The 16,998-nt window shown below is 44.8% G+C and overlaps 2 protein-coding genes across 3 annotated transcripts in view; one reads left to right on the top strand and one right to left on the bottom strand.

Moving 5' to 3' along the window:
* GINS4 (GINS complex subunit 4) overlaps positions 1 to 5,260 on the bottom strand; it is a 36,602-nt gene extending 31,342 nt beyond the window's left edge. Inside the window, exons 1-2 of one of the 2 annotated variants that reach the window (XM_085855885.1) lie at positions 5,054 to 5,260; positions 2,099 to 2,185 (exon numbers count right to left, since the gene is read on the bottom strand). In XM_085855885.1, the coding sequence (XP_085712011.1) occupies positions 2,099 to 2,185; positions 5,054 to 5,152 (186 nt within the window). In that variant the 5' untranslated portion in view covers positions 5,153 to 5,260. The remainder of the gene's footprint in view (positions 1 to 2,098; positions 2,186 to 5,053) is intronic. The other variant, XM_085855886.1, reaches the window with a different exon arrangement.
* A 6,266-nt stretch (positions 5,261 to 11,526) lies between these two features.
* Positions 11,527 to 16,998, top strand: part of LOC147011552 (coxsackievirus and adenovirus receptor homolog) — a 35,690-nt gene continuing 30,218 nt past the window's right edge. The window contains exons 1-2 of the mRNA XM_085857778.1: positions 11,527 to 11,707; positions 15,071 to 15,451. Coding sequence (XP_085713904.1) covers positions 11,656 to 11,707; positions 15,071 to 15,451 — 433 coding nt within the window. The 5' untranslated portion in view covers positions 11,527 to 11,655. The remainder of the gene's footprint in view (positions 11,708 to 15,070; positions 15,452 to 16,998) is intronic.

The following is a 16,998-nucleotide window of genomic DNA, read 5'->3' on the forward strand; positions in this document are numbered from 1 at the left end:
GATCCCAAAGGACATGGATTAAACATGATTCACCAAATGTAACAATTTTTAAAAGTTCTGGTTTGAGGTATAAAAATAAATAACGCTGGTTTTACCTGGTCCAGTACTTTCACCCCCTTTTTAAAGGTTATCCAACTTGTGTTTCTGAACAACCAAACTTGTACAACACAATATCTGTTGTCCTTAATTTGAAACTGTATTCCGAGAAATGAAACGAGTCTGCAGCTGTTTGATGAAGGTCGGGGGGGGGGGGGGTAAAGGAAGCGCCAAATGAAGGATTCTAATGGGTCATCCAAAATTATTAATATTTCCACAACACTTTTCAAGACCTCCCCCCTCCAAAGTAGTCATTCTTTCATTAAAAAAAAAAAAACAATCAGACTTTTCAAGTCAAAACGAAACATAAGCATGTAGTCAGAGTTTTTCTGATTATTATGAGTCAAAGGAGGATTTTCTATGGTACCATCATCGTTTTTTTTTGCATGCATGGGTGATATTTGTATTCTCCAATGGACAATTTCACTTTCATGAATGTTTTCAAATATCAGGCCTTTGTCAATCGAGCCACACCACTATCATCAGGAAGATGCATTATTAAAGCAACAATAGGTGCACTTTGACATCATCTGTGATCTCTGTAACCAGAAACTTGGTTGACACTATTAACAGTTTAATACATTCAAAGGACGTCCTTTATGGAGTTTATATCAATCCCGATTTTGGTGTTTTTAGCAGTTGACGTCGTGTATGGTCTCACATTGCATACAGGAAGGAACAGCCACGCGATCTCTCAGATTTCTTGTCATGGTTTCCACCGCAGGGTGTGACAAACAGTCAGCATCGAAGGCGTACTTGTAGGGCATTTGGAGCAGACTTCATACGATCTACATGTGAAGTGTACCCCAGACTCGTCAAACCTCTGAGCAGCACACATTTGTCAGATTTACCGCAATCAGTAAATGGTCTTACCTTTGGTTTTATAAAAGGTACCAGCGTGCCAGCCGCCGATTTCCTTTGCTTCATCGTTAATGTTGCCGGTTCAAATACGGCCGACAATCTGCACCAACTCATCCAGCAACGAGTGGGGTGCCATTTTGTTTTATACGCCGGTGTCCAGGAAGAACCAGTACCCTAATCTCCGTGCGATAGTGAAGCAACCGTGACGTAGTTTGAGAGAACGATCAAATTCAGTCATGTCAAAAGTCAAGAGAGGGCATGCACTCGTTGAACACGAATACAGTACACAAAGCCAAAAGTACACGCGCACACTTCTTCATCTTAAACGGCCACAATTATTCCCAGGTTCCTGTGGTGGTCACCGGTGGAAAATTGGCCCAAGTCTTTCACAAACCAACTGGCCAGGCCTGACATTTGACAAAGGTTAGGACAGAAATTTGTTCATTGTGTCGGCAATAGCTTGGTCTACTCTTCACAAACGACCACCAACTAATGCGAGCAGACAGGACGCCCGGTTTAATGCCCATTCCGGGGGATGGGACGAATGTCGAGGTCTTGCCCTGCCTGTGAAACAACTCACGCACACATGTGAAAACGTAATGTGGGATACCACTAGCACTGGACAGCCATGAAATCAGTGTGGTCGGCTGCGAAGCGACGCATGCCGTGTCAGTATGATGTGTGGGCCGATTTTGATCAAGCTATAGGCTCGGCGTGAGGTCCGTTGCCACAGTGATGTCATGCATGCTGAACGCAATGTGTTTGAGTTCATTTCCCCGTCTATTGATCTGGATTTGTATTTTTGCAGCTCATTGCAGGTTTCAACTCGACATTTTCAAAAAGCATTTAAAGTCCTGAAGGAGTAGCCTCCCCCCCCACCCTCCGCCCCCCTTTCCCTTCCTACTTTGTTCAATCGTGAACATGACGATCATTTTGGACAGTTCTTAAGGTGGTTTAATAAGCAGAATGTAATTGGTGCTGCTGAAGAATTTCAGCTGCAAAGTGCCATTCTGGTGATCTGCATTGCGAAGTTGAACAGCTGCATATTTCGCCACATTGTAATAAAAAAGCAACGGTGCACTCCATACTAGATGTATACCTGCAAATCAATTTATTTTACATGAATGCGAGTACCATGCACCATGTTCTGAAGATGTAACATCATGTTGTCCACAACGTCCTGCTTTGTCTCCAGGAGATCGGGAGCAAATTTCTCATTCAGCCAAGCCTGAGGGAAGACACGTGCCATTGTGGAGGGATCACAAAACTGGATACAAAGTGTCGACATTGGAGGGGGTGGGGGGGGGAGGTGACCAGCAGATGGAGGAGAAGACAAAGATGCCTTACTTGAAAACATGGTTCATATGTGCTCAGTTTTAAAATACCTGCCTTCCGAGATGGGGGCTGGAATGAGCCATCAAGGCGCACGCTGAGAGGACGTGATGAAGGGACATTTTCATGCAATCGGTCTTTATGGAAAGGACTGATTTGATGATGCAAAAATCCAGGGCCAGTCTTTTATCACAGCAAAGCTACTATGCATTCCAGGGGGTGCGGAGGGGGGGGGTGCGGACAAAGAGAGGTAGAGGGGTAGAGAGAGAGAGAAGGGGGTGCGGAGAGGGGTAAGAGAGAGAGGGGGTGCAGAGAGGGGGTAGAGAGGTAGAGGGAGAGAGAGAGAGGGGGTAGAGAGGTAGAGGGAGAGAGAGAGAGGGGGGTGCAGAGAGGTAGAGGGAGAGAGAGAGAGGGGGTGCAGAGAGGTCGAGGGAGAGAGAGAGAGGGGGTGCAGAGAGGTCGAGGGAGAGAGAGAGAGAGGGGGTGCAGAGAGGTCGAGGGAGAGAGAGAGAGAGAGAGGGGTGCAGAGAGGTCGAGGGAGAGAGAGAGAGAGAGAGGGGTGCAGAGAGGTCGAGGGAGAGAGAGAGAGGGGGGTGCAGAGAGGTCGAGGGAGAGAGAGAGAGGGGGTGCAGAGAGGTCGAGGGAGAGAGAGAGAGGGGGTGCAGAGAGGTCGAGGGAGAGAGAGAGAGGGGGTGCAGAGAGGTCGAGGGAGAGAGAGAGAGGGGGTGCAGAGAGGTCGAGGGAGAGAGAGAGAGGGGGTGCAGAGAGGTAGAGGGAGAGAGAGAGAGGGGGTGCAGAGAGGTAGAGGGAGAGAGAGAGAGGGGGTGCAGAGAGGTAGAGGGAGAGAGAGAGAGGGGGTGCAGAGAGGTAGAGGGAGAGAGAGAGAGAGGGGGTGCAGAGAGGTAGAGGGAGAGAGAGAGAGGGGGTGCAGAGAGGTAGAGGGAGAGAGAGAGAGGGGGTGCAGAGAGGTAGAGGGAGAGAGAGAGAGGGGGTGCAGAGAGGTAGAGGGAGAGAGAGAGAGAGGGGGTGCAGAGAGGTAGAGGGAGAGAGAGAGAGGGGGGGGCAGAGAGGTAGAGGGAGAGAGAGAGAGAGGGGTGCAGAGAGGTAGAGGGAGAGAGAGAGAGAGGGGTGCAGAGAGGTAGAGGGAGAGAGAGAGAGAGAGTGAGAGTGCAGAGAGGTAGAGGGAGAGGGAGAGAGAGAGAGTGCAGAGAGGTAGAGGGAGAGGTAGAGAGAGAGAGTGCAGAGAGGTAGAGGGAGAGGTAGAGAGAGAGAGAGAGAGCAGAAAGGTAGAGGGAGAGGTAGAGAGAGAGAGAGAGTGCAGAGAGGTAGAGGGAGAGAGAGAGAGAGAGAGAGAGGTAGAGAGAGAGAGAGAGAGAGAGAGAGAGAGAGAGAGAGAGAGAGAGAGAGAGAGAGAGAGCGCGCAGAGACAGAGAGAGAGAGAGAGAGAGAGCAGAGAGAGAGAGCAGAGAGAGAGAGCACAGAGAGAGCGCAGAGAGAGAGGGGAGAGAGAGAGCGCAGAGAGAGAGCGAGCAGAGAGAGCAGAGAGAGAGCGAGCAGAGAGAGGTAGAGGTAGAGAGAGAGGGAGAGAGAGTGCAGGGAGGGGTAGAGAGGTAGAGAGAGGGGGTAGAGAGGTAGAGAGTGCAGAGAGGTAGAGAGGTAGAGAGGTAGAAAGTGCAGAGAGGTAGAGAGGTAGAGAGGTAGGAGAGAGAGAGAAAGAGCAGAGAGGTAGAGGTAGAGAGAGGTAGAGGTAGAGAGAGGTAGAGGTAGAGAGAGGTAGAGGTAGAGAGAGGTAGAGGTAGAGAGAGGTAGAGGTAGAGAGAGGTAGAGGTAGAGGTAGAGAGAGGTAGAGGTAGAGGTAGAGAGAGGTAGAGGTAGAGGTAGAGGTAGAGAGAGGTAGAGGTAGAGGTAGAGGTAGAGGTAGAGGTAGAGGTAGAGGTAGAGGTAGAGAGAGGTAGAGGTAGAGGTAGAGAGAGGTAGAGGTAGAGAGAGGTAGAGAGAGGTAGAGGTAGAGAGAGGTAGAGAGAGGTAGAGAGAGGTAGAGAGAGGTAGAGAGAGGTAGCGAGAGGTAGAGAGAGAGGTAGAGAGAGAGGTAGAGAGAGAGGTAGGTAGAGAGGTAGAGGTAGAGGTAGAGGGAGAGAGAGAAAGAGAGAGCAGAGAGGTAGAGGTCAAGGTAGAGCTAGAGGTAGAGGTAGAGGTAGAGGTAGAGGTAGAGGTCGAGGTAGAGGGAGAGAGAGCAGAGAGAGAGAGAGAGACAGAGAGAGAGAGAGAGAGAGAGAGACAGAGAGACAGAAAGACAGAGAGAGAGAGAGAGAGACAGAGAGACAGAGAGACAGAGAGACAGAGAGACAGAGAGACAGAGAGACAGAGAGAGCAGAGAGAGCAGAGAGAGCAGAGAGAGCAGAGAGAGCAGAGAGAGCAGAGAGAGCAGAGAGAGCAGAGACAGAGACAGAGACAGAGACAGAGACAGAGACAGAGACAGAGAGAGACAGAGACAGAGACAGAGAGAGACAGAGACAGATACAGAGACAGAGACAGAGACAGAGAGAGACAGAGACAGAGAGAGACTCCACGTGATCAAATGGTCTTCTCAATCAATATAAAACGCAGAACGAACTCACAAACGTTTCCAAGAAGTCCCTGTGATTTCTGTACCAAAGGTGGAGCCCACACCGTCCAGATCTAACTTCATCATTTCCAAAGACTAAGTTCTCCGCTCCCAAGACCCACAAGGAACAAACCCTCAAAACACAAAAACAAAACTTACGTTTTCTAATTTTTCGATCAATTCGGCCGAAGTTATGTATTCCGTTTCTTCACCTTCTTCAGCTTCGCTTGTTTCGCTAAGTACGAGATCTTCGTCCATATCATTCGAACAACGGAAGTGTCTTGTATTTAACTGGTCTCAATACACCGGAAGGATCAAAATGAATGAAGAATTTACAATCTCGCGCGAAAACTTACTTCCGGTACGAGTCAGATTTTTAAAGTTTTCTTCATTCAATCTTAAACGTTTTTATGCTGCAAACGTTGAAATGCAAAAAATTTAATAACAATAAAAAAAAAATTCGCAAACATTTGGACAAAAATCATTGACTCTCCACCCAATTTAGAAGATACCGTCGCTATCTATTTCGTCATGGCCGCTATGAGGAGTACAAAGAGATCTCAACTCAAAAGTCACAATGAAGCGATCTCAAACACTTAAATTGTGACGCACAAACATGTTGAGAATAACACCAAAATCAAAAGATAAAAACTAAAATATTCTGTGAAGGGTTAGAGTTCAGAACAGTAGAGTAAGGCTATTAGATTTCAGGAAGGCAAACCTTGAGGGTATGAGGAGAGAATTGGGTGATGGAGATTGGGAGACTCTAACAACAGGACAATCAGTATCAGAGAAATGGGAAACCATCAAGGACCAAATGTGTGGAGTGTAGAGTAAGTACATTCCAACGAGGTGTAAAACTAGAAACCGAAAGAGACCAGGATGGTTGAGTAGTGACATAAGGAATGCTATAAATGAGAAGCAGAAGGCATTTATTAGGTTTAAAATAACAGGACTGGAGTTAGATTTATATCATTATTGAAGTAAACAGAGGCAAGTTAAGAAAATAACTCAGCAAGGCAAAAGAGAGGATGAGAAGGACATGGCTAAGAATATTATACATAATAACAAGACTTTCTTTAAGTATATCAGGAGAAAATAACAGGTTAGGACCAGTGTGGGCACATTGAGGAATGGCACTGGGAGAGTGGTTAGTGATGAAAGTGAGATGGCAGGCTTATTAAACAGGTATTTTGCTTTAACTTTTACACAAGAACATTCATGAGAATTGCCAATAGCTGAGAGTATCTATCGAGGAGGTGAGGAAGGGCTTTGACAGAAGATCCAGGTTGGAGTGGAGGAAGTAAAGGAACAGCTCGGTAATCCAAGAGTAGATAAGGCTCCGAGTCCAGATAATATGTACCCGAGAGTATTGATGGAGGTGGTTGAGCAGGTAAGCGAGATGTTAACGGATATTTTCAATAGTTCCCTGGAGTCAGGACAGGAACCGGAGGATTGGGATCCAGAGAAGAATTTGGAAACGAAAGACCTGTTAGTTTGACTTCAGTTGTGGGGAAGGTGTTGGAGACATTAATTAAGGACCAGATGAGGAACCATTTAAATAAATACAAACTAATTAAAGGTCGTCGGCATGGGTTGACCAAAGGTAGTTCCTGTTTAACAAATCTTTTAGAGTTCTATAAAGCAGTGTCTGATTGGGTGGATGAGGGATATAGTATATTGAGAGTGGACATAGTATATCTAGAGTGTAATTGGATTGCAAACTGCCTTCGTGATATGAAGCAAAGAGTGGGTGTGAGTGGGAGGATGTCTTGCTGGGAGGATGTAAGTAGCGGGGTACCTCAGGGATCAGTACTCGGACTATTATTATTCATTATTTACATCAACGATTGTGATAATGGGGTAAAGAGTAAGCTTTCCAAATTTGCAGATGATACAAAGCTTGGAGGTAAGGTGGAGGGCAGAAGGGGTGGTGATCAGATTCAGGAAAGTATTGATACTTGCATGGTTTGGGCAAAATACCTGCAGATGGAATTTAACCTGAGCAAGTGTAAGGTGTTGGAGATGGGAAAGAACAATGAAAATAGAGATTACAGGAAGCAAGGGGTAATTTTGGAGCATGACACACAGGAGAACGATCTGGGGGTGGTCATAGATATGGGAGGTAAGCAGGCAGCACAGTTTTATGGTGAGGGCCAGATCTTGAATATTGTGTGCAATTTTGGTCACCACAGTTCCAGAAGTACATAGATGCCATAGAGAAGGTTCAGTGTCAGGCTACTGGATTGATTCCAGGCCGAGCTACCTATGAGGAGCGGCTGAAGGAGACAGGGCTTTATTCAAGAGAAAGGAGGCGGGTACGAGGAGATATGATGGAGATGTTTAAGATAATGAAAGGTGTAGATAAAATAAGTGCAGATTAATTATTCAACAGAGTAGACCAGGAGCCGTAGCCTGAGAGTAAATAAGAGGAGAGTTAAGACGGTATCAAGGTAGGGGACTTTCACTCAGAGAGTGGTTAATGCAGGGAATGGTTTCCCTGGAAAGGTAGTGGCAGCAGTAAAAGTAGATAAGTTTAAATTAGAATTAGATAGGTACCTGGAAGTTATGGGGATAGAGGGGTATGGGGATGTTGATAAGACTTTTCGGTAGTTTGAGGGTTGATTGGTGATTGTGTACGGAGTGCTGGGGGTCTTGTCGGGGGGGGGGGGTGGTTGATGTATGTTTTTGACCAAGCACATGCCCCCTTCCTTGAGGGGAAGAAAAAGGGGAAAAACGTACAAAAGCTACAAAAACTACAACAAAACCAATTTATTTCATTATTTAAAAACTTTTTTTTGCATTTCCTTCTTTGGATATTGTGTGGATGGGTTGGTGTGGTGCTTGCGCAGGCACGACGGGCTGAACGGCCTCTACCTGTGTTGGATTTACTTGTTATTAGCCTTATTTTAAAATAATAGTATTAATGGAATCTTCTTCCCAATAAATGAATGTTTTCAATTATTTATCACCCCTGAATGCTTTTATATTATTTCCTCTGAAATATTTACACCTATACACTACTCTGCAGCAAAGGTAATGAAGGAAGTCCAATCGGACAGAGTTGAGAAAGGGCATCTCTATCAAGGACACAAATGGCACATCCAACCATTGAATTTATGTACTGTGGACAGTCACACATTTCCAGCATTTCAAACACAGTACAGCTGTGCAAGTCCAATTATGACTGCAGTATGTGTCCATAACACAGTTGCCAAGCTTTAATGTTTCTCGATAAAAAGGGAAGAGTACAGGTGGAGCTGAGCAGGTTGCGGACTCGAGGTTTGGAGATTACCATGAGGGGAAGCACTTGGGTTCCTCCTGAATGCCCGGCCCTGTAGGCTGACGTGCTGCAGGCCAGCGTGGTGCAAAGCAACCAAGTGATATGTCGCACAATAGACGCTAAACAATGTTATGGATTGCAAGGCACAAGTTCTTTTATTCTGAAGCACGTAACGTTAACACATCTCCGACTCCGTTAGGATGGCGTCTTCTCTCCCATGTCCACATGACACCGCCTCTTACATCATCATGTGCCTTCCCAGCAATCTACAAACATCCGGCAATTCAACAACAACAACAACAACAGCATAATTGGAAAGAACGTAACACCACGAACGTCAATTAACTTGTCAACTCTAACAGGGTTCCATGTCTGAGACCGTTTACCTTGTGAGCTGATTCAATTAATCAAGGCCCGCACCCCCAGTACATACCCGTCTCTCTATTTAAGTACAGCCGAGCGAGAACTGTGGGTACACACTAGCTAACGAAAGCAAATCACGTGGGGTAAAACTTCCCATCTAACAATACTGCGGACTGTGCTGGACCATTGGAGGAAAGCGTGGACCAGTTGGGTGCGAGCGTAAGCCAACGGAGTCCTTGGTCAAGGTGAGATGATGGTCTTGAGGTGTCGGAAGATGGTTTCCATGGTGAGGCGTACGGAAGTTGGCGGGGTCTTTGTTGAATCGGCACTGTTGGGCAATGGCGATGTGTGCTGGGGTGAAGGCTGGAAACGTGAGCTGGAATGGTCGGTTTTGAAAGAGATGGAAATAAAATCTGATGTGTATTTGGAGCAGGAAGGGTGGTTATCGCTGGTATTGAGATCATGGAATAACTGACTCGGGAACTGCTGTATGTTGTGTGCTATTGCCTTTGGCGTCTCGGTTCCCAGAACCATCACAATATCCACAACACATTTGCCAAGCTGCTTTAATATATACCTCGAAAGAGAGGGGAAGAGCACATGTGGAGCTGAGGACGTAACTATAAGGGAACATTGTACATAACTATAAGTGGAAAGGAAAGGAGGTGTTGAAAAGGGAGATGACAAACATGGAAGAAAAGTGAAGGAGGTGACAATAACAAGGAAGAGGTGACTAGCATGTAGGTGAAGGGAAGGTGACTACCAGTGAGAGGAAGGCAAGGAAAGGTGACTAAAAGGGAGTGTACAGGAAGGGAAGGAGGTGACCAACAATGAAGACTTAAGGGTGAGTGGAAGAGAAGAAAAGGAGGTGATTAGCATGGAGGTGAAGGGAAGGAAGTGACTAATGGGGGATTGCAAAGTAGGAATTAAGGGAGACATGGAGGAGAAAGGGTTAATGTCTAAGGTCTGTGTCTGCAACTTGGTGCCACAGGCTGTGATGATTTGTTTTACATTGGCATATTGATTTTCATGCAGTGAATAAAAAGTTTGAAGAGGAAGATTTCCATGTAGTTGTCAAATTACGTTTCTGACCAAGGTGGAAGAGCAGGTTTAGTGGGTGTTGGATTACTTGCTTTTGAATTTTGGATTAAATAAGTTTGGAATGATCTGGAGAAACTCCTTTTGGTGGCTTGTCTTTGGACTGGTTGGTAAAGGACCTGTAACCTAGCAACTGCATCCATGAATATTGACCTACTGTGTTGTGTTGCTGCAGATCTGTGTTTATCTTCATCAAATTCCACTTTTCTGATAAATGCAAGAAGTTTCTAAGTTTTTATTTTTCTGGAAGGTAAGGTTATCTCCTGTGTCAGCCCCCTTTCTCCATTCGTTTTTTTTCAGACAGTGTTTTGGATTACTGCAATTAATTGTTAGAAGGTTTACCTGTCCCTTCTGTCAAGCCCTTAGAAATTATTCAGAATATGGCAACCACGCTTGTAACTCAACCACAACATTTGATCATGTCACTCCAATCCTCAAAACACTTCACTGACTCCTCAGCACGGCAACATGCGTAAAGTATAGATTTTCAAAATAATATTGCTGATAAGCTTGAAAGCCAAACATAAATTGACTCCTGTCTTCATTTCTGACTTAATCACACCTTATACGCTCCTGTAAGATATAACGATGGTAATCTAGTTTGTTCTCCACACCAGGGTTAAGACTTTAGGAAATTAATAAACTCTTCAAAAATCCTCCGTTTAAATGTGGAACTCACATCCTTGTAAACCACACAGAACCTCATCAAGTATGGTTTTTAACCCCCCCCCCCCACTTAAAACCATGTATTGTTTTTTACAGTTGCCGTTTCTTAACTTCTCCCACCTCTTCATTCTTCGTAAAGAACTTTAAAATGTTTTTTTTTTTAACAACTCGCACTCACAGTTGGGCTTGAACGCTGAATGGATCAGGACGTGACAGCAAAACAGGAGCAGGAGAGAAGGGGAGGGGGACTAACAGCTGAGTTGAAGGATAAAATAAAGGGAGAGTTGGACAAACAATGGGGTAGGGAGGATAGGATGCATGGGGTGGACATGACGGTTACAGAAGGAAACTCTCAGGAGGGAAGAACTGGAAATTTGGAAGGAGGGATTGGGGGTGGGTTATCGAGGGTAGAAAAAAATCATGGTTTTTGATGGGGGTGAACAGCAGTATGGAAGAATGAGATTGAAGATGATGTGCAAATCAGTTTCACAGGTGGGGAAAAAGAGAAACAAATGAGTGGAGGTGAGCAGTGATTGTTGATGGTGGACTGAGTGCAGCAAGCAGAAACTTGGTGGGAGTGGGGGGACAAGCACGGAAAAGAGCAGAGGGTGTCAGACCAGAAAGGAGGCGGTTTAAGACAGCGACCACCAACACCTGTCTGCAATGGGAAAGTCATAGACCCATAGAGTCCATTTAGTGTTTGAATGTTGCTTCAAAGTGAAAGAAAAATTTGCAATTTTACAAATTGATTGATTTTTCTTCTGACCCGTGTAGTCTACCTGTGAATTAATATTCATATACGGTATACATTGATCACTTGTTTATTCACTAAGGTACGAGGTCGCTCTATAGCTGCAGCAAGGGTTTGGGGAACCTGATCTTCGGGTTATTTGCGTCATATTGGAAAATTAGGCAATGCCTGTGTTTGGAAATGTGACAATATGGGGAACTAGAGTCTGTACTTAAAAGAAAAGAAAAAGAGGAATGCCTGGGTGTTCGTATCACGTAATATTTTATACTGTTCCATCAAACAAGGATTGAGGATCGATAAATTAACTCTGAGGATGTGAGATCCAGGGAATGATGGAGAAGGTAAAACAGGAGCGGTACCTGCGCGGTGCTCAATACCTGTGCCATCTGGTACCAATTGAAAGAGGTTTGGATTTGAATTTGTGATGTCACGTTTTGTGAGGAAGTGTTTAAAAGAGGAAGGTAACTGGTCTGTGTGAACAAGAAGTGTATAAAAGTTCTCCTTGTACCGGTTGGTGTTCAATCACAGGGATGCGGAGACTGTGCCGGTTTTGGGTCTGAGATCCCGAGGTTCCACTTTAGTCTCATCCAACGGGAAAACATGATGTTCCTCCTTTACTCCTTCATCATCCTCACTGGGATTCTTCTCTCCGGTACGTTTTCTGTTCTCTCTTCCCTTCTGTTAATGTCCCACTGCAGGAGTGCAGGGTTATAGATTCAATGTTTCTCCTTCGAACACATGAATCGGTGATGCGTTTATTCCTGAGCACAGTCAATCGATGTTTTCAATTAAAAAAACATGTTCAAACCTCCTGCGTGACCCATTGTCACCAATTGTCTGGACGGTGCTGAAGAATTCTACGTTGACAAGGTTGTCCACACTCCACACCTCCCATGACCATTTCTGTTCATTACCTCCACCACCGAAGGTGAAGGAGGTCATGTTTTCACCCCATTTCTGTCTGTTTGTTTGTTTGTTTGTTTGTTTGTGTGCAGGATATCTCAAAATGTTGTGGACGGATTCGGACTCAACTTGGTGGACACGTTGGGTGTGTGACAAGGAAGAAGTGATTCGATTTTGGTGAAGATCTAGATCCAGATCTGGATGCGTGAATTATTTACTTTTTTAAGTGATTCTTCGCCATTAAGAGATAGGGCCAAAAACGACGTAGTACTGTATAGCAAGATATTTCTCGAAATGTATTGGGTCCGATATGTTCTCATGGATCAGGCATTACCTGGTGGAGGTATTTGCTCTACCGAGTGCCCTCCTAGTTTACATCTTAGTTGAGCCATGATATCCAATTGTTTGTTAATCTTCTTTTCACTCTTTTGGACAATTCACTAAAATCTGTTCACTAAAAACTCAAATCTACCAATATGGTACGCGATATTATTTTTTAATGCAGAGATCCAAACTCGTATAAAAGAGTTAAAATGAAACAGTACTTTGCTGAGCGCATACCTCTGCCAGGCTGAACATTTTAAGTTTTATCTCCCACTGATGGGCTGGATCCAGACCAGAACCAAAATCGAATCATTTCGTCCTTGTCACACGCCCAAACTGTCCACCAAGTTGCGTCCAAATAAATCCACAACGTTTTGAGTTATCCTGCCCACAGACAAACAAACAGGGGTAAAAACAGAACCTCTGTCGTCCACCTGGTTCTAAAAATCAATTCGCAACAAACTCCGTGCCAAGGAAGACACATTTTGATCAGGAAGTGATATGGAGTACTAAAAGCCAACTAGGAGCTATGCAAGGCCATCAAAGATGCCAAGCGTGATTATCAGAAAAAAAAAACTGGAGGACAACATAATGAGTGTGATTGCTAAAGAGCTCTTGCAGTGTCGCTACACAATCACTGGTTAAAAGCCGAAGTTGAAATCTCCAATGAACGAAGAGGACACATTGTCCCCGACAAACTGAATCATTTTTACAGCAGATTCCATCATCCGGGTTGAGCATAGTGCCAACCACAGATGAAGTGTCTCCTCAAGCTTTTGTGATCTCTGAAAATGACACTCGGCGAGTTCTGATGAACTTGAACGTCAGGAAAATGACGATGCCTGGAGTTGACTTAATGGTTAGGGTGGTCGCCTTGGTATTCTCGGGTCCTGAGTTCAAATCCTGCTTGGCTGTTGAATTAATACCAGGTAAGGTTGACTCAGCCTGTCATCCTTCTGAGGTTGACAACATAAGTACCAGCTTGCTGGGATGATTGAGCCATTTGAGTATCCTGTGTCAAAGTGGTGACCCGTCCAGGATTGTGCTCAATAGCTCAGGAGACTGCTTTGGCACCGCCAATGCTCTGCACAGTGTATGGTCCGATGGATTTGGATTTGGAAAGCAACTGGTCCTGATGCTATCAGCCCCAGCCTGCTGTGTTGTTGTGCTGATGAACTGTTGCCCATTCTAACTTTAGTTTTCAACTTGCCACTTCAGCTTTGTAAAATTCCCAGTGTTTTGAAAAAAGTCCATAATTATCCCTGTGCCGAAGCGCTCCCCAGTGAGTTGCCCAAATGATTGTAGACCAGTTGCGCTCACATCCTTCATTATTAAACCCTTCGAACATCTGGCATAGCACTTCCTGAAATCTGTTCTTCCTTCTTCCCTTGACCCTTATCGGTTTGCCTATGGCTGTAATCGATCAGTTGATAATGCTGTTTCACTCGCTCTCCATCACGTGTTAAACAATCTGGATAAACGGATGCCTACCTGTGCCGGATTACTCTTCTTAGATTTTAGTTCTACTTTTTAATACTATTTTATCTCATAAACTTCATTTTAAACTTTATGCACTTGGTCTTGATGTCTCGATTTTTAACTGGATTTTGGATTTTCTGTTCGACAGACCACAGGTGGTCAAAATTGGTTTGAAAATTTCTCAGACAATCACCTTGAACCCAGGTGTTTTATCCCCGATGTTATATTCATTCTTCACTCATGATTGCGTCATATCATCCGATGGCTGACTGGTGGTGAAATTTGCCGACAACACCACAGTTGCTGGCCTGATTCTCAATAGTGATGAAAGTGAGCACCGTAATCAAGTCAAAGAAAACTTGTGCAATGGTGTTCTCCAAACAATGCCAATCAAACTCAACATCGTGAAGACAAAGGAAATTATTGTTGACTTCCGGAAAATCAAAACCCCAACTCAATCCCTGGTTATTGACGATGCTGAAAAGTTTACATTGTCAATTCTTTTAAATTTTGAGGGATACATATTTGCACTGATCTTAAATGGGACTTAAACACAAATCACTGTATGAAAGAGGCTCAGGAAGGGTTTTTTTTATTTTTTATTTTTAGAAGGTTGTAAAGTTTCAGTGTTGGTCATACTGTGTTGATCGAGTTCTATCGGGCAGTGATGGAGAGTGTCCTGACACTGTCTTTCACTGTTTGGTATGGCAGCTTGACGTTTGATAACCGATCCCAACCCAACAACATAGTAATGACTGTTGTAAAAACAATGGGTACGATCTGCCTTCCATCGAGAGCCTGTAGTCCGGTCGAGTCGCGAAAAGAGCGAAAGCTGTCATCCGGGATGAGTTCCACCCAGCGCGCGACATTTTTGAACTTTTCCAAGTTCATCTACCTGAACCTATTTCTTATTCATTGTAATGTCGCACTGCCAAAGTACTTCTCTTTGGAAATGCATCACATGTAAATAACAATAAACTCACTATCGTTATCACTTTGTTGGCGGAGGTATATATATATATATATATATATATATATATATATATATATATATATATATATATATATATATATATATATATATATATATATATGAGTCTCTTCTCTCTTTTATTGGATGACCTTCAGATACAAGTAAGGATGACTGGGGTTTGGAGAGGTTCTGAGATAAAAAGGGTCGATACCTCGAAAATAGACAGTTCCCAGCTGATGATATGACCATTGCGTTTTGTATTTACGCTGTTATTTCAAAAGAGAATATTCACTCATTTTTTTTATTTATTTAAATCGTGACCCCAACCCCTCACAGAAGCACAGACCCGGGACACGAACGTCTGTACAATAAAAGAGATGATGGAGCTGTGTGTCCAACGGGAGGTGATCGGAGTGCGGGGCGAGGATGCAATTCTTCCCTGCCTGTTTCATCACAATGAAGGAAACAATACAAGTGAACTGGTTTTCATTTTGTACAAAGGTAATGATTTCATTTATGACAGCATGAGCAGATCCAAAGGGAGGATTCAAACCGTGGGAAACCCAAGTGAGGGAGACGGGACGGTGAGGATCAGAGATCTGAAGATGGAGGACGAGGGGACGTACGGGTGTGGGTTTCGCTTCAAGAAGCTGGGAGATCAGGAATTTACTACAATTTTCATGAACAAAGAAAGGCGATCGGAGCTTCGTGTCCATGGTATGTTCTTGATTTTTTTTTTCTTATTTTCATTTATTCGGCAAACTCTAACAGAAAATGAGAATTGCGTAAAATGATCAAAATCTACCTGGATATGGACATCTGACGGTGGAGTGTATGAATGTGTACAATATCTTCTAATCGTTCAATATATCACCCAATGCTGCAGAAAAGGGTCATTTTGTGAGAGAAAAAGGATTACAAGCTGGGGTGCAGCTGGAAGGTGGGGTAGAGGGTCTAGAAGAACTTGATTCTACACCTTAGCCATTGGTTCAGTGAGAGTAATGTTTATAAATTGTCCTCCTGCCCTTCACATCCACCCCACCCCACTCCTTTTAATTTGTATTGATTTCTGATAGAATATGGGACCCACCAGGTTTTCTGGTGAGGGGGGTGTTTGGATATGGACACCCAGTAGGATTAAAAACAAAACCTGTCAAATGGTGGAGGAGCTCCTTGTGAGCCAACGGCCATCCATATCTAGTGCCCAACTGTGTCTGCGGACGTCCTCCTGCAGTTGGGTTACTTCTTATTAGGAGGTTGGTGCAGGATTTGCACTCCGGCCACCGTAAAACCCTTCATTCCGCAAAACGCAAAAACGCAAAAAAATCTGAAAACCCACTCCGTGGGAGTACCTCCTGTGCAGCTTCCCTTCGCAGGGCAGCTCACCGGATGACGGGATTGGGGCAAAGCCTTCGGGACCCCAATCTTTGATTATAGGAGGGAAACCACGGGGTAACATCCCTGGGTCAGATTGCGGGAGAGTGTGTCGGAGTGGTGCTGAGGTGTCATCCACCAGACGGCGGTCTCCTTGGGTTAACCTGAGGCGGTCCCTTCGGGTGGGTGCCTGGAATGTCCTATCCCTAAGAGAGGATGATCACCTGTCTCTGTTATCATCTGAGCTCAAGCGTTTGGACATCGGGATTGCAACTCTCTCTGAGGTTCGGAGACCGGATTGCGGTGAGATAATGGTGGGTGGTTGCACCTACTATTGGTCTGGTCGCTCTGATGGTTACCATACCCAAGGAGTTGCTGTAGCTGTGTCCAATAAGCTGACCTCAATGATAATTGAGGTAACGCCGGTCAACGAGCGTATTATGAGATTAAGGATTCGTCACTCCTTCGGTGTCATTTCCCTGGTCTCTGTTTATGCTCCGACTGAGGCGAGTGATCTCACCGTGAAGGATGCATTCTACGCCACACTCGAGTCTGTGGTTGATCAGTGCCCCAGACGAGATACACTTCTAGTCTTGGGGGATTTCAATGCATCGACTGGAACTGATAGGGATGGTTATGAGGTGTGTGTTGGTCCCCATGGGTCAGGAACTATGAACCAGAATAGCACTAAGTTCCTTGACTTTGCAAGAAGTCATGGACTTAGGGTGGCTGGTTCATGGTTTCAGCGCCCACAAGCTCATCGCTGGACTTGGTATTCCAACGCTGGCGGTGTGGCAAAGGAGATTGACCATGACCTCATTGACGGTCGTTGGAGGATGATCCAGAACTGCAGGGTCTACCGGAGTGCTCAGTTCCTCAATACTGACCAC

Source organism: Eptatretus burgeri, chromosome 15, assembly GCF_056783735.1.
Source record: "Eptatretus burgeri isolate ZD-2024b chromosome 15, Ebu_testis_v1, whole genome shotgun sequence".
NCBI classification, from domain to species: Eukaryota; Metazoa; Chordata; class Myxini; order Myxiniformes; family Myxinidae; genus Eptatretus; species Eptatretus burgeri.